The 22,829-nt window shown below is 46.7% G+C and overlaps 3 protein-coding genes across 4 annotated transcripts in view; 1 reads left to right on the forward strand and 2 right to left on the reverse strand.

Moving 5' to 3' along the window:
* Positions 1-11,226, forward strand: part of LOC147978666 (uncharacterized) — a 69,786-nt gene extending 58,560 nt beyond the window's left edge. The window contains exons 2-6 of the mRNA XM_087514843.1: positions 6,173-7,328; positions 9,406-9,596; positions 10,377-10,454; positions 10,798-10,941; positions 11,038-11,226. Of these exons, the coding sequence (XP_087370969.1) occupies positions 6,173-7,328; positions 9,406-9,596; positions 10,377-10,454; positions 10,798-10,941; positions 11,038-11,226 (1,758 nt within the window). The remainder of the gene's footprint in view (positions 1-6,172; positions 7,329-9,405; positions 9,597-10,376; positions 10,455-10,797; positions 10,942-11,037) is intronic.
* Positions 11,227-14,313: 3,087 nt separating this feature from the next.
* LOC125542970 (uncharacterized) lies at positions 14,314-15,438 on the reverse strand. The gene has a single exon (XM_048706206.2). The coding sequence runs from the start codon at positions 15,205-15,207 to the stop codon at positions 14,665-14,667; it is 543 nt and encodes a 180-aa protein (XP_048562163.1). The 5' UTR covers positions 15,208-15,438; the 3' UTR covers positions 14,314-14,664.
* A 194-nt stretch (positions 15,439-15,632) lies between these two features.
* LOC125542969 (putative F-box protein At5g66830) lies at positions 15,633-19,455 on the reverse strand. Of its 2 annotated transcripts, none has more exons than XM_048706205.2 (3): positions 19,124-19,455; positions 17,958-18,020; positions 15,633-16,913 (listed from the first exon to the last, which is right to left on the reverse strand). In XM_048706205.2, exons 2-3 carry the CDS (start codon positions 17,975-17,977, stop codon positions 15,845-15,847), a joined length of 1,089 nt encoding a protein of 362 aa, XP_048562162.1. In that variant the 5' UTR covers positions 17,978-18,020; positions 19,124-19,455; the 3' UTR covers positions 15,633-15,844. The 2 variants fall into 2 exon arrangements, with proteins under 2 accessions (XP_048562162.1, XP_048562161.1); XM_048706204.2 differs by having other exon boundaries at positions 19,157-19,454.
* Between the last annotated feature and the right edge of the window lie 3,374 nt (positions 19,456-22,829).

Here is a 22,829-nt window from a genome sequence, read left to right on the forward strand (position 1 = left end):
CTTTTACTTTTATCTCCCACCTGACATAAGAGTCATGGTGATCTTCACCCTTCCTTTTTACATTTTATCTTTTGGCAAGCACAACATGTTGGAAAGATCCTGGTATATATGGCTAATTGGATGTGAGTTTTCATGAACTATTAGTGTTGACATTACCCTTGAGGTAAAACGTTCGGAGGCAAAACTATAAGCCCCTATCTTTCTCTGTGACCACGGCGAAGAAGATTAGGCCCGCTTGTTCTCTGCTACCTCTTGAGCACTTGCGTTGGTTTTCCCTTGAAGAGGAAAGGGTGATGCAGCAAAGTGGCGTAAGTATTTCCCTCAGTTTTTGAGAACCAAGGTATCAATCCAGTAGGAGGCCACGCACGAGTCCCTCGCACCTACACAAACAAATAAATCCTTGCAACCAACGCGATAAGGGGTTGTCAATCCCTACACGGTCACTTACGAGAGTGAGATCTAATAGATATGATAAGATAATATTTTTGGTATTTTTATGATAAAGATGCAAAGTAAAATAAAAGGCAATAAAAATAACTAAGTGTTGGAAGATTAATATGATGGAAAATAGACTCGGGGGCCATAGGTTTCACTAGTGGCTTCTCTCAAGAGCATAAGTATTCACAGTGGGTAAACAAATTACTGTTGAGCAATTGACAGAATTGAGCATAGTTATGAGAATATCTACGTATGATCATATATATAGGCATCACGTCCGAGACAAGTAGACCGACTCCTGCCTGCATCTACTACTATTACTCCACACATCGACCGCTATCCAGCATGCATCTAGAGTATTAAGTTCAAGAGAACAGAGTAACGCTTTAAGCAAGATGACATGATGTAGAGGGATAAACTCATGCAAAATATGATATAAACCCCATCTTGTTCTCCTCGATGGCAACAGTACAATACGTGCCTTGCTGTCCCTACTGTCACTGGGAAATGACACCGCAAGATTGAACCCAAAGCTAAGCACTTCTCCCATTGCAAGAAAGATCAATCTAGTAGGCCAAACCAAACTGATAATTCGAAGAGACTTGCAAAGATAACCAATCATACATAAAAGAAGTCAGAGAAGATTCAAATATTGTTCATAGATAAACTTGATCATAAACCCACAATTCATCGGTCTCAACAAACACACCGCAAAAGAAGATTACATCGAATAGATCTCCACAAGAGAGGGGGAGAACTTTGTATTGAGATCCAAAAAGAGAGAAGAAGCCATCTAGCTAATAAGTATGGACCCGAAGGTCTGAGGTAAACTACTCACACTTCATCGGAGAGGCTATGGTGTTGATGTAGAAGCCCTCCGTGATCGATGCCCCCTCCGGCGGAGCTCCTGAAAAGGCCCCAAGATGGGATCTCGTGGATACAGAAAGTTACAACGGTGGAATTAGGGTTTTGGCTCCGTATCTGGTAGTTTGGGGGTACGTAGGTATATATAGGAGGAAGGAGTACGTCGGTGGAGCAACAGGGGGGCCACGAGGGTGCAGGGCGCGCCCAGGGGGGTAGGGGCGCCCCCCTACCTCGTGGCCTCCTGGTTGATGTCTTGACGTAGGGTCCAAGTCCTCTGGATCACGTTCGTTCCAAAAATCACATTCCCGAAGGTTTCATTCCGTTTGGACTCCGTTTGATATTCTTTTTCTGCGAAACCCTAAATAGGCAAAAACAGCAATTCTGGGTTGGGCCTCTGGTTAATAGGTTAGTCCCAAAAATAATATAAAAGTGTATAATAAAGCCCAATAATGTCCAAAACAGAATATAATATAGCATGGAACAATAAAAAATTATAGATACGTTGGAGACGTATCAAGCATCCCCAAGCTTAATTCCTGCTCGTCCTCGAGTAGGTAAATGATAAAACATAATTTTTGATGTGGAATGCTACTTGGCATAATTTCAATGTAATTCTTCTTAATTGTGGTATGAATATTCAGATCTGAAATATTCAAGATAAAAGTTTAATATTGACATAAAAATAATAATACTTCAAGCATACTAACTAAGCAATTATGTCCTCTCAAAATAACATGGCCAAAGAAAGTTCATCCCTACAAAATCATATAGTTTAGTCATGCTTCATTTTCGTCACACAAGAATGCTCTCATCATGCACAACCCCGATGACAAGCCAAGCAATTGTTTCATACTTTAGTAATCTCAAAAAAAATCAACCTTCACGCAATACATGAGCGTGAGCCATGGATATAGCACTATGAGAGGAACAGAATATAATGATGGGGGTTATGTGGAGAAGACAAAAAAGGAGAAAGTCTCACATCAACGAGGCTAATCAATGAGCTATGGAGATGCCCATCAATTGATGTTAATGCAAGGAGTAGGGATTGCCATGCAACGGATGCACTAGAGCTATAAATGTATGAAAGCTCAACAAAAGAAACTAAGTGTGTGTGCATCTAACTTGCTTGCTCACGAAGACCTAGGGCATTTGAGGAAGCCCATTTTTGGAATATACAAGCCAAGTTCTATAATGAAAAGTTCCCACTAGTATATGAAAGTGACAAAACAAAAGACTCTCTATCATGAAGATTATGGTGCTACTTTGAAGCACAAGTGTGGTAAAAAGGATAGTAACATTGTCCCTTCTCTCTTTTTCTCTCATTTTTTGGGGCCTTCTCTTTTTTATGGCCTTTCTCTTCTTTTTTCTCACTTGGGACAATGCTCTAGAAAATGATGATCATCACATTTCTATTTATTTACGACTCAATGATTACAACTCGATACTAGAACAAAGTATGACTCTATATGAATGCCTCCGGCGGTGTACCGGGATATGAAATGAACCAAGAGTGACATGTATGAAAGGATTATGAATGGTGGCTTTTCCACAAATACTATGTCAACTACATGATCATGCAAAGCAATATGACAATGATGAACGGGTCATGATAAACGGAATGGTGGAAAGTTGCATGGCAATATATCTCGGAATGGTTATGGGAATGCCATAATAGGTAGGTATGGTGGCTGTTTCGAGGAAGATATAAGGAGGTTTATGTGTGAAAGAGCGTATCATATCACGGGGTTTGGATGCACCGGCGAAGTTTGCACCAACTCTCAATGTGAGAAAGGGCAATACACAGTACCGAAGAGGCTAGCAATGATGGAAAGGTGAGAGTGCGTATAATCCATGGACTCAACATTAGTCATAAAGAACTCACATACTTATTGCAAAAATCTACAAGTCATCAAAAACCAAGCACTAGCGCATGCTCCTAGGGGGATATATTGGTAGGAAAAGACCATCGCTCGTCCCCGACCGCCACTCATAAGGAGGACACTCAAAGAACACCTCATGTTTCAAATTTGTTATATAGCGTTTACCATACGTGCATGCTACGGGACATGCAAACTTCAACACAAGTATTTTTCAAATTCACAACTACTTAACTAGCACACCTTTGATATCACTACCTCCATGTCTCAAAACAACCATCAAGCATCAAACTTCTCTTAGTATTTAACACACTCATAAGAAAGTTTTTATTAGTCTTGAATACCTAGCATATTAGGATTATTTAAGTAAATTACCATGCTATTTAAGACTCTCAAAATCATCTAAGTGAAGCATAAGAGAATAATAGTTTCTATAAAACAAATCCACTGACGTGCTCTAAAAGATATAAGTGAAGCACTAGAGCAAAAACTATATAACTCAAAAGATATAAGTGAAGCACATAGAGTATTCTAATAATTTCCGAATCATGTGTGTCTCTTTCAAAACGTGTGTACAGCAAGGATGATTGTGGTAAACTAAAAAGCAAAGACTCAAATCATACAAGACGCTCCAAGCAAAACACATATCATGTGGTGAATAAAAATATAGCTTCAGGTAAAGTTACCGATGGAAGTAGATGAAAGAGGGGATGCCTTCCGGGGCATCCCCAAGCTTTGGCTTTTAGGTGTCCTTAGATTATCTTGGGGTGCCATGGGCATCCCCACGCTTAGGCTCTTGCCACTCCTTGTTCCATAATCCATCAAATCTTTCACCCAAAACATGAAAACTTCACAACACAAAACTTAAAGTAGAAAATCTCGTGAGCTCCGTTAGCGAAAGAAAACAAAACACCACTTCAAGGTACTGTAATGAAATCATTCTTTATTTATGTTGGTGTTAAACCTATTGTATTCCAACTTCTCTATAGTTTATAAACTATTTTACTAGCCATAGATTCATCAAAATAAGCAAACAACACACGAAAAATAGAATCTGTCAAAAACAGAACAGTCTGTAGTAATCTGTAACTAACGCAAGATATGGAACCCCAAAAATTCTAGAATAAATTGCTGGACGTGAGTAATTTATCTATTAATCATCTGCAAAAATAATTAACTAAATATCACTTTCCAAATAAAAATGGCAGCAATTCTCATGAGCGTTAAAGTTTCTGTTTTTTACAGCAAGATTAAAAAGACTTTCCCCAAGTCTTCCCAACGGTTCTACTTGGCACAAACACTAATTAAACACAAAAACAACACAACCAAAACAGAGGCTAGATAAATTATTTATTACTAAACAGGAGCAAAAAGCAACGAATAAAAATAAAATTGGGTTGCCTCCCAACAAGCACTATCGTTAACGCCCCTAGCTAGGCATAAAAGCAAGGATAGATCTAGATATCTTTAGTTGGTAATTCTTTAATGAGACATATATCACCTTTAGGAGTTTCTTTCCTTTTATCAATAATCAAACTTCTAGGCACAAGATCAAAAAAAACATTAGTAGCAAATGGTTCCTTAATGATAGCAAAAGATTAGGATGAATACTTATAGATTTGAGATCCGCAGTTTCTTTGCTAGAGGATTCACCCTTATTTTTAGGAACATACATAAGGTTGGCAATTTTAGTTGGAGGACTTGGAGTATTCTTTACGGAAAAAGCGGTTCCCAAGTTGGTAATGATACCCTCAAGTTTATCGATTCTAGTGGAATCATGATTTATTCTTTCATTAACTATAGGTTCCTTCTCATTAATATTTTTCAAAGTTACTCCTACTTTAGATCCATATTGGATAATTTGGTTGTGGATCTTTTTATCTAAATTTTCAATTAACTCAACGGTAGCAACTTTATTTTCAATAATTTCAAGTTTTTGCATTACATGCTCCAAAGTTAACATAGTTCCATTAACCAAAAGAGGGGGTGAGCCAAATAAATCTATCATAGCATTATAGGAATCAAAAGTGTGGCTACCCAAGAAGTTCCCTCCGGTAATGGTATCAAGGACATATCTGTGCCAAGGAATAGCACCTACATAAAAATTGTGAAGAAGAATAGAAGTAGATTGCTTCCTGGTAGATCTATTATGAGCATTGCAAATTCTATACCAGGCGTCTTTTAGGTTTTCTCCTTCCCTTTGCTTAAAATTAAGAACTTAATTTTCGGGAGACAACGGAGAAGATAGGGGACTAGCCATAATGACAAGCAAGCAATCCAACATACGAGCAAACAAGAAACGAGCAAAAAGAGGCAAATAGAAAAAGAGAGGGAGGATAGAGAGAGAGAGGGAAAACGACAAGGGTGAAGTGGGGAAGAGGAAAACGAGAGGCAAATGGCAAATAATGTAATGCAGGAGATAAGGGCTTGTGATGGGTACTTGGTGTGTTGACTTTTGCCCGAAGGTTTGAGGTAAACTACTCACACCTCATCGGAGAGGCTATGGTGTTGATGTAGAAGCCCTCCGTGATCGATGCCCCCTCCGGCGGAGCTCTGAAAAAGGCTCCAAGATGGGACCTCATGGATACAGAAAGTTACAGCGGTGGAATTAGGGTTTTGGCTCCGTATCTAGTAGTTTGGGGGTACGTAGGTATATATAGGAGGAAGGAGTACGTCGGTGGAGCAACAGGGGGCCCACGAGGGTGGAGGGCGCGCCCAGGGGGGTAGGCGCGCCCCCTACCTCGTGGCCTCCTGGTTGATGTCTTGACATAGGGTCAAAGTCCTCTGGATCACGTTCGTTCCGAAAATCACGTTCCCAGAGGTTTCATTCCGTTTGGACTCCGTTTGATATTATTTTTCTGTGAAGCCCTAAAATAGGCAAAAAAAAAACAACAATTTTGGGTTGGGCCTCCGGTTAATAGATTAGTCCCAAAAATAGTATAAAAGTGTATAATAAAGCCCAATAATATTCAAAACAGAATATAATATAGCATGAAACAATAAAAAATTATATATACGTATCATTCTCCCACGAGCCGTCCATGCTGGCCAATGAGGGTAACCTTGCCCTAGTCACCCTCCGCAACGGGCGCTCCCATTCCTCCTCCACCTTCAGCACCTTCCCCATCAGTGACTACTACGAATACTTTGTCTACCAGGCGGGGGCGCGGGAGCTCTCCCGGCTCCGGCAACTGTCCCCCGAGATGTTAACCGGGGGAGCTGACTGCTTCGATGTCGATTCGATCGGTGTCATGCCTTACCGCAGCAACATCTCCGTCACCGGCCCTTCTCAGGCCCTCCCCAAGGACGACGATGATGCCGCCTGTGATGCCTACGTAATCGCGGTGCTTGGCCACGACTATTTCCACGACTCTGCCAATGGCCCATACTACCTGTGCATCTACGACTCCAAGGCCGGGGCCTGGACCCGCAAGCCAGGCGCCATTCCACGGCCGCCGCCGCCATCCAGCTACATGTGCGACATGGCCATCACCATCGGCGGCTTCAACGGTGGCATCGTTGGCTGGGTCGACCTCTGGAGGGGCATACTCATCTCCGACGTGCTAGCCGACCACACCCCCTTCCACCTGTTCCGCTATATCCCCCTTCCCAAGCGGAGGCATCTGCAAAATTGCCTCCCTCTTGCCATTGACATTGCACGCGACTTTAGGGACATTGTCTTTGTCAAATACTCCAGCACCATCAGGCTCGTCGACCTTCAGGTCCACGCCGACACCAGCAGCAGCCCTTTCTCAGAAACCCCTAGTGGCTGGACGGTGGTCACATGGACCATGGAGATGGAGGGGCTTCATGGGGATTTGGATACCCTGGGTGATTTGCGTTTCAAGCAGGAGCTTGAACTTAATTCCCGTGATACCAAGGGCTACAACTTGCCCAAGTCTCTCTTTGTCTGCAGCCCCATTCTCAGCTCCGGGAAAGATGTCATCTTGTACCTCCTGACCAATATCAGCAGTGAAACCGACAGGAACTCGCATGTGATTGCTGTTGACCTCAAGCTCAAGAAGCTGCTGGGGGTCAAGGAATTCGATATGCAAAGACCCACCAGCTACATACGAACTAGCATCTCCAGCCATCTCATTCCGTCGGGTCCCGTATTTATTCGAGATGTAGACCATGACATGAGCTGTAGTTTTAACATTTGTGATCAATCTAGCAGTTAATTAAATACAGATCCATGTAGCTATACATTCTATCTATATCGCATCTAGCTTTCCATCAAGTCCAAATATTTTTCTTATTTTGGAGGAAAGAAAAGAAAAGTTTGTGCACTTGAATTTTTGGTGTTAGAATGGATGGTTTAGATAAGAGGTGTAGCTGCATTGCTACACAACCACACAACTTTCCCACACTCTTCTCGGATCACGTTGCGGTCGTTGTTGGTTGTGATTTTAAAAAGAGAAGGGCACACGCTTATTTTTCACACCAAATTTTTTGGAAAAAATCTTATACGACCGGGTCGTACATCCCGCGTCGTGCGACCCTCTCCTGATGATGACACCTAGCAAAATGAATATCAAAGCACATCCCCTTTCTGCTTCCACCTCTGACCTCTCTCTCTCCTATCTCTTTCTCCTCCCGCCGTTCTCCTCGACTAACGCACGGGCTCTGGGATCAACATCGATGTCTCTGGGATCCTCTCGCAAGAAGCCTACCATCACTAACCTAGCGGAAGGAGATGGTGATGTCGGGGATACAATGGAGATCGACTCGCAATGGGTAGTTTAATTTGTTTAGGTGTGACTGCCTTGGATGCCCATAGCACCATACCACCATTATGGTATATTTGCTTTCAACTCATGTCACGCCACACCGGACATCTTAATACTAAGTTGTAGCAAACTGTGAGGAAGTACATACATTAACATTAGAAATGCATTGTTCCTTTAAAAATGTAGTATTGTTGATGTCATTGGCATGTGCAACTGAATTTATAAAGTGAAAATTGTGTAATATTAAGTACAGAGTTACCGACTGATAACCTTAGTCTGGAAAATGAATTATTCAAAGTTCAGGCGACTGGTTTTGCCACAAAAGTGCGGTGAAGTGGATATCATGTGCATTATCTCTCAGCTTTGCACCATGCGCATTGACGGCGGCAAGAGGTTAGGCCGGCGGTGGAGGGTGGCACAACTGCAACATTGGAGGGTGGCAAAACGGTTTGAGGAGGAAGAAGAGGATGCACGCACAGGAGGGATTCGAAGTATGAAAAGAAAAATAGTCAACTGATGCATCCAGTTTTACATTTGTGTTAGGTATATTGTCGTCTCTTTTTCTTCGCCACGATCAATTGTCACCTCTTCACATTTTTATTTTGCCTCCTCTACATGTCACTTCCTCAGTTTAAACAACCAATACAGTGAAGGCATTGAGGAAGGATGATGGTACTTTGTGTATGGTAGATGAGGAGATGCGGGAGATGGCAGCGAGTTTTTATGAGAGCCTCTTCTCTTCGGAGGGCTCAACTAACGCTCAAGTGCTTCTTCAGAATATACATCCCTGTGTTGTTGATGATATGAATAATGCACTAACGGACCCTTTTGCAGATGATGAGATTGAGAGGGCTCTATTTCAAATGGGCCCAACGAAAGCACTCGGACCCGATGGCCTGCCTGCACTCTTCTATCAACGACACTGGTCGCTTCTTCGTGAAGATGTGTGTAAGGCTATGAAAGACATCTTGGGGGGGTGTTCCGGCTCCGGAGGCGTTTAACGCCACTATTATTGTCATGATGCCTAAAGTTAGTTCTCCGGAGATACTATCTCAGTTTAGGCCCATAAGCCTCTGCAATGTGCTATACAAGGTGGCAACCAAGGTGTTAGCAAATAGGCTTAAGCAAATCCTTCCGATTCTTATATCTAAGGAGCAGAGTGCGCTTGTTCTGGGGCGGCTCATTACAGACAATGTCTTGGTGGCCTATGAATGTGTTCATGCCATCCGCAAGAGGAAAAGAAAGAAGCCGTTCTGTGCAGTTAAGCTGGACATGATGAAAGCATATGACAGAGTGGAGTGGCCTTTTTTTGGAAAAAATGATGGAACAGTTCGGGTTTCGAGCAGAGTGGATCTCCATGATAATGAGGTGTGTGACGTCGGCAACATTCTCTTTTAAACTGAATGGTGGGCGATCAAGGTGTTTTCTTCCTTCCCGTGGCCTACGGCAGGGATATCCACTATCGCCCTACCTATTTCCCTTCTGTGCTGAAGGCTTTTCTGCGCTCCTAAAAAGGGCCCAGGAGGAGAAGAGGATCAAGGGAGTGTCTTTTGGGAGCACTGGCCCCCATGTGACACATCTTCCGTTTGCGGACGATAGTGTGGTTTTTGTGGAGGGGACAAGAGATAGCATGGAGGCGCTGAAGGATATATTGCAGCAATACGAGGAGGCCTCGGGCCAGAAAGTAAACCTGTAGAAATCTGGAATTTTCTTCGGAAAAGGCTGTTCGGAGGAGAGTAAAGTAGAGTTGAAGGATGTGTTGGGAGTTTCTTCAGAAGCACTCAGTGAGAGGTACCTAGGACTACCAACACTGGTTGGGAAATCCAAAGAAGGCACTTTCAAGTATGTCACTGAGAGCTCGAAAGGAAAAGTGGGCGGATGGAAGGGGCAGGGGCTTTCCAAAGCGGCAAGAGAAGTGCTTGTCAAATCCGGTCTTCAAGCTGTACCTACTTTCACGATGAGTTGTTTTCACCTCACAAAGAAAACGTGCCAGAACCTGACTTCGATCTCTTCGAAATTCTGGTGGGGGGCAGTGAATGGTGAAAGGAAAGTGCACTGGATCGCTTGGGAAAAAATGTGTGCGTCAAAGAGAAGTGGTGGCATGGGCTTTAGGGATCCCGAAGCTTTTAATCAAGCCCTCTTGGCAAAACAGGCGTGGCGCATTCTACAGGTGCCCTCATCTCTATGTACTCGGGTGCTAAAAGCACGATACTTCCCTGAGCACTCAATATTGACAGCCACTTGCCCGCCGGGGGGGGGGGGGGGGGGGGGGGGGGGTCCTTCACTTTTTAGAAGCATCATCCATGGAAGAAACTTACTCCGGGAAGGACTAGTATGGAGGATAGGTGACGGATCGAAAGTTTCTATACACCATGATAACTAGATACCCCGCTATGGAAGCCTAAAACCGTTAGGGCAGAATTATGTTCATGGGATCACCAAGGTTGCAGACTTGTTGAACCAGGATGGCACGTCGTGGGACGCCCGGAAGGTGGATGACATGTTTTCCCCGACAGATGCTGCTGATATAAAGCAGATCGCTGTAGGTGGACCAGGTGCTGATGAATTTTTTGGCATGGAACTATACTCGCAATGGAGTGTTTAATGTCAAATCCGCATATCACTTGTGTATGATGATGAACAGGTCAAGAACTGGACAGTCGGGTTCTTCATGTTCTGTTCGAGGTCATCAGGGATATATGGGTCTATGGAGCACAAATGCACCAGCAAAAGCGAAGATACATATGTGGCACATCATTAAAAATGGAATTGCAGTGGGGGCCGAACTACACCGTTGTCGGATAAAGCCTGGTATTTTTTGTGTTGCATGTGGCAGGGAAGAGACCTTATATCACAGATTCTGGGCATGTCAACATTCATCACAGTTCTGGCAAATGATGCAGTCGGAAAAGGGAGTTTCGGTGGCGATCCCACCGAGTCAGATCGACTCTCAGAGTGCATTGGCGATCTGGTTACTGGGGTGGTTTGCAGGAGCATCTGATGACGAGAAGGAGGCGATGATACACGCTGTATATGGCTTGTGGTTGGCTCGCAATGAAGCAAGGGACGGCCGAAGGATAGTTCATCCACATGAAATCATGGAGTGAGTGTATAGTTACATGCAGGAGTGGCGGGCGGTCCATACACCTAAGGTGCGTGCTCCGGTGACCAGGGAAACGGAGAGGTGGAAACCACCAGAGAAGGGTTGGATGAAGATAAATTCAGATGGTGCTATATCAAAACATGGAAGCAGCACGGGCGGAGGAGCAATTCTGAGAGACTACATGGGTGCGTTCCGAGGAGGAATCTGCTAGTTTTTCCCTCGCGTTACCGACCCTGAAGCAGCCGAGGTTCTTGCATGTAGGAGAGCAATTCAGTTCGCAATACAGCAGCAGGTGGAAAGGATCCATGTGGAGCTAGACAGCCAAGTGGTGGCATAGATGATAAACCAACCGGACAAGAACTTGTCTGCTACCGGGCCGTGGATCCAAGATATTAAGGACATGCTTCAGTCTTTCACTCAGTTCAAAGTGGTTTGGGTTCGGAGATCTGCAAATGTTGCCGCTCATAAACTTGCAAAAGTAGGTGTAGGTGAGGAGAGATCGCAGCTTTGGCTTGGGTCTCCTCCTGATTTTATTTTAGATGTAATTTCGGATGACATTCCAGACTTTGTTTAATTAATAAAGCGGCAGCAGATTACACCCCAAAAAAAACGACCAATAACTTTCTCTTCACGTGTCTTTTGTACTAGTGCTATCATTTCTCCACAAACAACCAACACGTGCTAATTCATTTCTTCACAAAGAAACAACCTTTCCATTTGTCCTTACAACAAACATGTGCTAATTCAAGTATAAAGATAAATACCAACTTCTGATAAGCGGAGCGGTATTGACCTAGGTCACATCTACAATATATATCCATTGTAAGCCGACGCACGGGATAAGTTGATCAGTTCTAAATCCCTGGCATTTGTAACCTCTCCCGATATAGTTTTTTTTTTAAACTATCACCGGGGGGGAAAGGCTCCCCGTCTGAATATATTTCAAAAAAACGTTGAGAGAGATTACAGAGTAGAGAAGGCGAGAGGAGAAGAAGTCCTGCCACAGCCCGGCATGGGACTTGTCCTCAGCCTTTTTAAGGAGGTGAGACCAAAGCGTGAGATCCGCAATGATTCCCTTAATTACATCATTGGGCGAGACATCGACCTGGCGAAAAGTTTTTGCGTTTCACGCGTCCCAAATTTTCCATATGATGAGAATAAGAATGAAGGGCCAAACAGATCCTGGGAGCCCCGCATGGGCCGGTGGCGACCAGAGTGCTGCCAAGGGAGAGGAGCATGGGAGGAACCCAATGGCGTCCCAGATGCTGCGCGAGGCAGGGCAGTGGAAGAACAGGTGGGCACGGTCTTCCGGCGCAGACGCACATCTAGCACATGAGGAGGACTCGATGATGGTCTTCCGATGCAGATTAGCCCTAGTGTTGAGCCGGTCGAGGTAGAATAGCCATCCAAAGACCCGCACCCGGCTCGGCACCCGCGAGTCCCAAATGCAGGCCAGAGAGGGATCGGCGAGTTGTGAAGAGAGGGCCTCGTAGGCCCCCTTGATGGTGAAGGGGGCACCATTAAGCAAGGTCCTCACGTCGGGAGCACCTGTCAGACACACCTCCTGCAACAGACATCTCCCGATATAGTGAAATTCGTTGGCTGGCGCTCATGGTTTTTTTTCTTCGTGTTGGGGCATGTGTTGATTTTGTTTATCGTCGTTTGATTTGGTCTGCAAAGTTGTCATCCTCACAAAGAAAAGAAAAAGGTTGTCTCTTCATTTGTATTTACCCTTAGTTTGGTTAAGCAAATTTATCTATTAAAAAAATCTTTGAATGCAAAAAATCATTTGTATAGGTCGTTGATTCGGCATTGATTAAAAAGGATGGAGTGCCCCTCTTTCTGGTAAATAGTTCATGGTTATAGATCTCCCAAAGTTTCATTGAAAGAGGGAGTAGAACCGCGCGTCTGTGAGATCTCGTCGATGAAAACCTGACTCGAGAGAGTGCAAGCCCACACCCCGTCCCCCACAACACACACACACACACACACACACACACACAAAGTGCACACAAAGAAAACGCGAGATGTGGCTACAAACGCCACCCGACACACATCACACCACATCTTTAAAAAAAACTCACACCACATCTTTTGAAACCAAATTCGCATGCGGTGTGCATTTGAGCTTTGTATTTTGAGGTTGACTTACAGTTTTCCTACTTGCTCGACGTCACCATGTTGCGGGCCCGTATGAGGGCATGTACAACGCTATACAGTCAGGTGTCTGTAACGAGAGCCACATATGATTTTAGATGAGGTGGAGTTGAGAAAAGGAAGAAAGAGAATGAGTCCGTCGGTAGAAATGCAGACGGTCTTTAGTCCTGAAAGATCGGCTGCTATCGACGGCTTATTACCATTGTACGAGGCCGTCTCCAACTGTAGACCCGATTTTTCCTCTACGCAAGGATCCAGCATCCCAATCCTCACCCGCGGCGATGAGGAGACCTTGTGCCCCGCCCGACGAGCTGCTGCTCGAGCCTGACATTTAGTCGATGAGGAGCTTTGATGTCACCGACGCGGGTGATACTCGGGGCAAAGGCTGCGACAAGGCGCGGCGGGGGCGGCGCAACCCGGCACCACCACCAGTTCACGAGTATGTCAGAGTTCCTCGTCAAAACCGCAATATCCTATCTCAGATTTGAGTCCGGTGTTCCGATCTGGCTAGCAATTGATTCAAAGGATGGACAAATCTCTGGTAGCTCAGCTTGCGATGCATGTGACTGCTATGAATTGGGGTCGATCCATTCTCTTCTCCGTCTCTCTAGATTTTCCTCTCTTAATTGATTTTACAAATTTTCGTCTTCGTGGAAGCTGCGTGATACGGAGCCGGCACTGCGCATGGTGGCATGACTCTCTGCAAATTACTTGCATGATGGTCCTGCATTTGGAATGATTAATTAGGAACTGAGCTTGTGGAGTTTTTCTCATTTTTGAATGTTATAGACAACTAGAAAGACAGTCTGTTGTATAAGCTATCTATACCGCTACCTACAGATGACATGGAGAGCTGCTATAGACGGATGCTATTTAGACTATTATATTCCCTCCGTTTCTTTTTACTCCACATATAATAAGATTTGGTCAAAGTCAAACTACATAAAATTTGACTAAATTTATATAAAAAAAATATGAACATCTACAATACCAAAGCTATATAGTATGAACATACGTTTCATGATGCATCTAATAATATTGATTTTATATTATAAATATTTATATTTTTTAATATAAAGTTAGTCAAACTCTACAAAGCTTGACTTTGATCAAACCTTGCGGACTACTTGCCCTGAAGAGATAACGCACCGAAAAATCAGCAGTACGAAGACGTGGTCGAATAGATACACACGTTGGTCAAACTTTACAGCAAAAGAAAACAAATGTTACACCGAGTATGGCGTTCAGATTTGGCTGAGGTGACCTAGTGTAAAACTGACATGCGGGCCAGCTGATTTGCGGCCCCACACGTCAGTGATTCCAGCGAACCCCAGCACGTCGTCGAGTGTCGACTGACAGCCACAGCCACACAGCAGCTCGCCGAAAATAACAAGCTTTAAAAAAAAGTTTACACAATTAAGAAAAAACGAAGCAATGGCTATACTACATCTTCCATCCATCCATGGCAGAGTTGACTCGAGCTCGCCTCGCCTCAGACCCTCTGCTCCGGGGACACCTGGTGGAGCTCCGCCTCCCTTCGCTGCCCGGCGACCTCATCGCGGGCGCCCTCGCGGACGAAGAAGAAGTAGAAGGCGACGCCGATGCCGGCGGCGAGGACCACCCAGACGGCGATCTGGAGCCCCCGGTCGGGCATCGAGTCGGCGACGCGCGCCGCGATGACGTTGGCGAACGCCACGGAGACGACCCACACGGCGAGCCTGACCCGGCGCCGCTCGGGTGCCGCCGCCGGGTCGTCGCGGCGCAGCAGGCTCAGCTTCCCGAGGCAGCAGTAGAGCACGGCGAGGAGGTAGTAGGTGACGATGACGTAGGCGAGGCTCCGCGGCCGGTGGCGCGCCTGGTACACGCCCCACGCGAAGCTGGCGGCGAGGACGAGGGACACGACGGCCCACAGCGCCCAGCGCGCCCACCCGCCGCGCGCCGGCGCCGCCGGGCCGCCGCCCAGCTGCGCCGTCTGCGGCGCCGGCCGCGGCGGCGGGTCCCGCGCCACCGGGTAGGACGTCGCGGCCGCCTCCATGGCGCGGTGGTCGCGGGCGAGATCGAGCTGGTGCCGCCGCTGTGGCCTGAGAAAGTGGGGAATGGCTACGCACGTGTTGAGTCTGTTGACGCGTTGGGTTGATCTCGACACGGGATGAGATGCGGTTGGCTTATATTGGACAGAGCGGCTGCACCTGCTCGGAAAACGCGGGGAAAGAAGCGGGGATAATCGGCAACCGCGTTGGGTGCTCACGGCAACACTTCCGGCTTCTGAATTCCTGACCGAGTGGAAGTTACTTCCAAATTCGCAAGAAACCAAATTACTCCTGGGAGAGTACAGACTTTTTTCGTGGAAATGCACTGCTCATGTCACTGCCACACAGATATGCGACCAGATATTCTGCATGTGTCACTGGCACCTGGGACAAGGAGGGAGAATGCCAAACCCAGGACTAGTAATACAACTTTGTCCAAAAACACAAGCCAGTTGCATATATTATATATACAAAACAAACACACGCAACGACCGGCTGCTCAATTCAAACTTCAGCCATATGGTTTTTGCCACAAAAGTACCAGGAATACGTCCAATACTTATACTAGTTATACGTAAGTGGTTCAGAGTACCGGTTTCTAGGATATAGGTACACGCCAGTTTCAGCTTCGCACACGTTGAATCACTTCAGAGAAGGGATTAACCATAGGAACGGCTCTGCTCGAGGCTGGCGCCCGTAAAAGTCTTGCTGACTCTGAGCAGGGGCAGCGGTTTCGAGGGCTTCTACGAGCTCCTTGGTCCCATGCTCAAGGTTGAACGCGCACATGTTGTTGTAGCCGTCGATGAAGTAGACGCAGTTTGCCTTCAGGTACGGATGGTCCTTGGCCGGGAAACAGAACGAGCTGTAGTGGCTGACGAACAGCCCGAATTCCCCAATGTCGCTGGTCCGCTCGAAGTAAGAGGTCTCCCTGTCGAGGACCCACAGCGCAAACTTGTTCTGCGACTGGCGCTTGACCCTTATGAGGTGTCCGGACGGGGTCTCCACCAGACAGTTGAACTTCTGGTGTTGGTAGTGGACGAGGTTGTGCATATGCGGTTCCACCTGGGGGAAGTCATCATCTGGCCATGAACGGGGAGGCTCTGCCCACACCTCGACCGTGCCATATACATCAATGGTGTAAAGTTGCCTTCGGTGCTTGAAGACATCCACCAAAATGTGTTTTGAATCGACAAACGACCAGCTTTTACTTCCTTTGCGTGTCACTTGGTATCCTTTTTGGTCGCGATGGATGACAGCAACAGTGAAGTTGCTCTCACTCATGTCAAGCAACATGGCCTTGGACAGGTGCTTCCTTCCGATTGAGGGGAGTTGGAACGATGTGCTGCTGATGGGATTAACCAGCTGGATGGTTCCCTGTGGCGGGCTAAAGAAGATAAGCCAGCCATGGGATGAACCAACCGGAGTCCACATGGATCCAAAGATCGTGGCAACACTCGGGATATGGATGGTTTGACTCTTTTTTTCAGGTAAGCTAAAAAATTTAGCACCTTCAAGCGCCTTTGTGGGGAGCATCAGCCATGGGTCCACCCGTGGATGGTTGGATACTTCCTTGCAGATATGGTTCCATGACGTGCATACAGCACGGAATCTGATGTAGTCAGGAATGCCAAGCTTCTTTATAATTAGACCAACAATATCAGTCTGAATATTAGCCCAATCTTTCATCCCAACAGAATTAACTTCTTTAAGCCTGAAAAAAAGAACTTGTCTGTATCAGTGTACTTCATGAATCATGACACAAATGCTAATAAAGACACCAAATTCTTGCTACATCTTTGTGGAAGCGTTCAAATAGTTTCACAACGAAGGCATTCAAGCCATGTCCAAGTCAAATAACAGTTTCTGATATGTACAGATAGCATCAGTACATACATCCATTTAAGCTCATTTAATTTTGGGATTTGATAAATGGAAAGGGGAGTAAATAAGAAAACCAAGTTCAATAAGGAAAACCTTAATGTAACAAGTTAGACGATACTCTAAAGGTTAGTTTTATGAAAACAACTATCCAGCTATTCACAAAGACCATTCACCAGAGAGTAGCTAACATGAAATAGCAGTGACGGGAAGCAGATCAATCAGAGAATGTTGGTAAGGATCGAATGTTGCTTGATAAGATAATATTACAGTTCAGTTCAATATGCTGATTAAAATACCAGCTCATGGATAAACATGGTCAAGTCGGAATCTGTGAATAGAAAGGGGGCAGCCCGATGCATGTAGCTCCCGCTTGCGCAGGGTCCGGGGAAGGGTCCGACCACTTTGGGTCTATTGTACGCAGCCTTTCCCTACATCTCTGTAAGAGGCTGTTTCCAGGACTAGAACCTGTGACCTCATGGTCACAAGGCAGCAGCTTTACCACCGCGCCAAGGCTCCCCTTCAGAATCTGTGAATAGAAGCACAGGAGAAAACAATAGTACTCCGTCCTTCCGTCCCAAAATAAGTGTCGTGGTTTTAGTTCAAATTTGAACTAAACGGCGACACTAATTTTTGGATGGAGGGAGTATGTACTATGTACACTGCTTTAAGACCTTCATTCTAATCAAGCAGATTAAACACCACTGAGCTCAAGATCGGGTCTAAACTTGAATACCCCATAACTAAGTTGAGTGACTGTAGAACTCCATATGTGATTGAACAGTTCCGTAGAGTTTCATATGTGATTAAACAGAATGGCGAATGCACAAATCGATAGTTCAGAAAATTCTGGTAAGTGATAATAGATTAATAGTACCTTGTTTCCTTCGTGGACATGCTACTACAATAACTTCAGCTGATGTAGAGGATCCAAACTCAACTGCAGTGACATCACAACATCATAAACTGAATTAAATGGGCGGAAGAGGAAACAACATATCCTGGTGCAGTGTCGCACAAGTTAAGACATAAGATACAACATGAATAGACAGGAGGGAGTCAGGGAGGAGTGCTTTTTGAATTTTTTATCACGGAAGCTCTAATGTAAGGAAAACCTTCACTCTACATATAAACTTACGCTGCTGCACGGCAGCACGTAAACTCAGATCACCAACCACAGATGACCTACATGTACTACATTTCATGGAAATTACAATTGAAACAAATCCATATGTACATATATGCAAGTACGACTGCCACATTAATAGCGGCATTAAATATCAGCAACCTCAGTTACCAGATCTCCAGCATTTTCATTTATATTTGGGGGGTTTAGAGGAGTTTGTTACAAGGGATGTACAAGTCCAACACATGTACCATTGGACAAGCCCTACACCAGTACAATTACATGATAAGATGGAAACTATAATAGGAAAATAGGGCACACTGCTCCTTTGATGTTTAAACTGTGCTTATCATTGGAACGTCTAAATGAACAGATGTTTATGCACATCCCCTGGACCATGGACCGACCACAGTATGTTCTATTAAACAACACAAATACACAATCCTTCTTACATACCAAACGAACCGTTTGGAAGGGCCACGGAATCACACCAAAGCTCGATCAATTAATCAAAGATATAAAACTAACAAAGTGACATCTAACTCCTACACCATTTGGTTTTACACGGAGATTCGTGGGAATTTTCTCTTTTCTTTTTCTTGTTTGACTAATCAAATGATGTAGGGGTTAGATGTAGCTTTGTTAATTCTCATCTAGAGGAGCAATAGCAAATCCGATTAAAAAATCTATAACCCCCAAACCCTACCAAAACCCCCCAAATCAACGCGTCCCCGCCCCCACCAACAAAATCGCCGACCAGAACTAGACGGCCTCGGGGCAGTCCTTCAATCGCCGCCAAAAGAACACCAAGGAAATCGCCGGTCGGAACTAGAAAACCTAGGATGGGTCCTTCAATCGCCAAATCAAACGCAGAACTCCCCGGCGGAACTTGAAATCGATCGATACGGCACGCGTACATGAGTATATGAGGGCGTGGAATCTCAGCTCACCACCGTGATACGCGGGGGTACCGGTCGACGCGACGTCGCCTGGATCCCGCCTCCGTGCCGCCGCCGATGTCGATGTCGATGTCGGAGAGGAATCGAGGGGCGGCGGCTAGGGTTCGACGGCGGCCTCGATTCAAGCTGTGGCGGCGCGACTCGGTGCGGGGCCCGAGGATAAGGTGGGGGAAAGCACGTACGCGGCGGTCGCCGGCCGTGACGGCCCCCGTCGGATCAGTGCGGGGCGAAGTGGGGACTGTGAAGGAGAATTCGAGGGGCGGGGGGATGGTGGCGGGGGGTGGGGAGAGGAGGTTCGGACGCGGTTGTTCTGGTCAAGGAGTCGCCGGCCTGGGACGGATGACCTGGCACATTCTGTAAATGTTTTTTTTACCATAATAATTCGGCGAGTGCTAGGCGCCGGCCGGCCGGCCCAAGTTTCGGCCGGTCGGCTAGCAGCCGTGCGATTCGACCACGCAGAATCGTCTAATCGTGACTTCGTCTTCTTCATCCTCATGTACACGGGGGAAATCCCCCTTGTCTCGGTGGCACGCGACTTTGCCTACCCGTGTGCTGCTCTGACGAGGGCAGTGGCTGCCGCCCGCTCGCACCGCGACGCCTCGTAATGCCGCCCCTCCATTGCTCATCGAAGTACTTTCTGCTGTTCATCAATTCCGGTTGAAGATTCGACGCCAACAGGTTGCAAACTCCCGTCGTCGACCGGTTTGCAACTCCAATTTGTCGAAGCTCCATGGTTGCAGCACTTGATGCGCCACTGCCGCCTTGGCCGTCGACACTTGCTGCACGGGATTGCACAAACAGCGGCACCTGTCAATGCATTTGAATTGACGTAGCAAAAAACTTCGCTGGTTGTAGCAAAAAATGACGACGGTTGTAGGAAAAACCAACGGTTTGTACCAACCCTAGATAGGGTTGTAGTTGTGGATAACATGGATGTAGCTTCGTACATACGGTTCTATCATTTAAGTCTACCGGTTGCAGCTTCCTGGTCGTAGGTTGAAGTCGCCTGCCGTCGCCGGCCACAAATTCATCGTCGTTGGATGCAACATGTCATTCCACCCGCCGAAGCTTTTTTGTTACCGGTCGTAGCTTTTGCGCAACCCGGTTGCAGCTTCTTGAACTCTCCAGCTGCATCCATTTGTTGCCGCTGGCCACAAAACTGTACTTTCGGTGATTGTAGCAAATAGTGACGCCGACTGTAGCAAAAAAACAATGCGGTTGTAGCAAAAACCAGTCGTGGTTTCAGCTCACTTATTGGTTGAAGCAAAAGCCAACTGTGGTTTCAGCTTTGGCTTCGGTCAGTTGCAACAAAAAAAAATGTTGGTTCCAGCTTCGTCGTCCGCTCGTCGGGGTTGCAACCATTGTCTTGGTCGTCCGAGAAGCCTCGTCGGGCACCCCTTGGCACGGCGGCACGACGCGGTCCCAGCACCTCCATCACGGAAGTCGGCAGCTGATGGTGCGCACAGGAATGGCAGCTCGGGAGATTACATTTTTTGTGTAACATCACCTACTATAATATTAACTACCCTTTCGTGCGCCTATGTCCAAGGTTTTTCATGTGGTCTCTTGTAGTCGTGACGACGATGCCCGTAACCCGAATCGCCCCATGTGAACAATCTGGCATAGTCCAGGATGAGGACTCAACGTGCTAGTGGAAAACGAACGTCATCCTCCGACAAGCACTATCAAGTCCGGAAAATTACAAGTCAGTGCAAGGAGGGGGCATGAAAAGGGCATGCTAGAGCATGATAATCAACTTCGTCGTGAATAGATGGACAATGTAACCGACACGGTCGATGTTAGGAAATAGGATGAGATGCCACGTATGGGCGTATTTGCTAGTATAGTAAAAAAAAACATCTTAATGAAATCTCACTCATCACCTATTCTCAAAAATTACTGTTTTGCTGATGCAAATGCAGTTCCCCCTGTATACGGTAAGATTGAGACGACCATGGTTGGCTATTGACCAGCAGTCTAGAAAGTGACTGGCACTCGGAGGAAAATATCGGCGACAAGCATTCGTGGTCGTGCTACGAGCGACCTCACTTTTCAGTAAACGCGGGTAGGTGATCGTGGTGCTGTTACCCAAGATAAGACGCACCATTTGCAGAAGTGGGCAATGGATCCTGCGTCATTCACAGATCACAGCTGCCGGCCAATGGATTCCCATCGACCATCCTCGCTGAGCCCGTCGCCGCTCAGCAAGAGTCGCGTTAGACAGCGACGTTCATCTTTTTTCTTGTCCTTGCGACGTCGATCTCGGGGACGGAGAGGGAGAGGGGTGATATTCTGGTTTTCGATTCTGATTGGGTCGGGGTTGATGCGTCGATTTGCCCGAGAGTGCGCCGGCAACGTTGCTGCTTGCGGAATTAGCAAAGATCGGAGCAAGTTTCTTTGGATGCGTCCAGACGTCCGGTGCTCCTGTGTTGTACTCCCTTCGTTCAATGATGTTGGCGTATATATTTTTTAAAGACCAAACTTTATAAACTTTGACCAAGCGTAGAGAAAACTATTTCCGTTTAGAAACGCCACAAAGCGCATTTCAAGACACTTTATGTAACTAAACACTCGCTTTTGATGGCAGCGATGACGCCCGTGCCGTCATGCTCCCGCCGTGCCGACGTGAAGCAACTCACCACTCCTTATCGGGTCGTCCTGAAACGGCGAGTTGCTGAACCACGTGCCGGCTTGGAGCGGTAACTTGCTCCGTTGGGTCGGGCGCGGGAGGTGGAGCAGCGAGTTGCCTTCCTCGTATTCGGCCGGCTTAGCGTGGCCACCCAGCCGGCTTGTATGCTGAAAAACTGCTCTTTGGAAGCCATCGAAAGAGTGGTGAAGGAGGAGATGTGGGGGCGGCGGAAGGGTGTGGTTCTTTTGCCCGGCGTCTGGCCTCGTTTAAATAGAGGGTGGACGCGAGGAGTTCAGCCGACATTCCGTTTAATGCCTCCCCGCTCATGAACGAACATGTGGCCGGAGTAGGTTTCTTGGCTTTCACGCGGGGTTAATGGAGGCGTATGAATGCGGTGAGTAGGCGTGTTCAACCGGACGTGTAGCAGGCGGTGCCCTCGACCGGCGAGCCGCTTCAATGACAGAGACAATGAGAGGTCGCGTTCGCCCTAAGCCGCATTCAATGCGGAGCGGCGCGCTCTACAGCGACATGAATACGGGCATATGGCATTAGGCGGGATGCACGTGGGAGGGGGAGGGGTTTTCGATGGGCCAGGGCGGTCAAAAAGCGGGCTTGGGATCGGTCTGCACTCCCTCAAACCTCCTCCACTTTTGTCTCGGATTTATGGAAGAAATCGTGTCCGAACTATCCCGCGGACCGATATAGATCGGCGTTGAATGACTTCCGCGGTTCGGATAGCGCCGTCCGGACGGTTGCGGGAGATTTGCGGGTTGGCGTTGGAGATGTTCTTACAAGCTAAAGTATAAGAGCATCTACAGTCGGACCTCTCAAACCCGCCTCATACGCCCGGGCGGGCTGCCCAGTCACTGATCGGTCACGTTTTTTCATCCAGACGGACGCCTCAAACGCCCGGGCTGACCGGCACCCCCCATATCCAGCCCAAATATGGGGGCACACCCGCCACGTCAGACCCGGCCCATGTTGGCCCACCCGACCCCACTTATATTCCCCATCCTCTCGCCGGAGCAAACCTTA

Source organism: Triticum urartu, chromosome 3A, assembly GCF_056163025.1.
Source record: "Triticum urartu cultivar PI428250 chromosome 3A, HENAU_Tu73, whole genome shotgun sequence".
Classification (NCBI taxonomy): domain Eukaryota; kingdom Viridiplantae; phylum Streptophyta; class Magnoliopsida; order Poales; family Poaceae; genus Triticum; species Triticum urartu.

Excerpts from the sequence above, each read along its gene's own strand:
- LOC125542970 (XM_048706206.2), bottom strand. The coding sequence starts at position 15,207 with ATGGAGGCGGCCGCGACGTCCTACCCGGTGGCGCGGGACCCGCCGCCG.
- LOC125542969 (XM_048706205.2), bottom strand. The coding sequence starts at position 17,977 with ATGTCCACGAAGGAAACAAG. Across the intron at positions 16,914-17,957 it reads ATGTCCACGAAGGAAACAAG|GCTTAAAGAAGTTAATTCTG; the intron begins GTACTATTAATC and ends TCTTTTTTTCAG.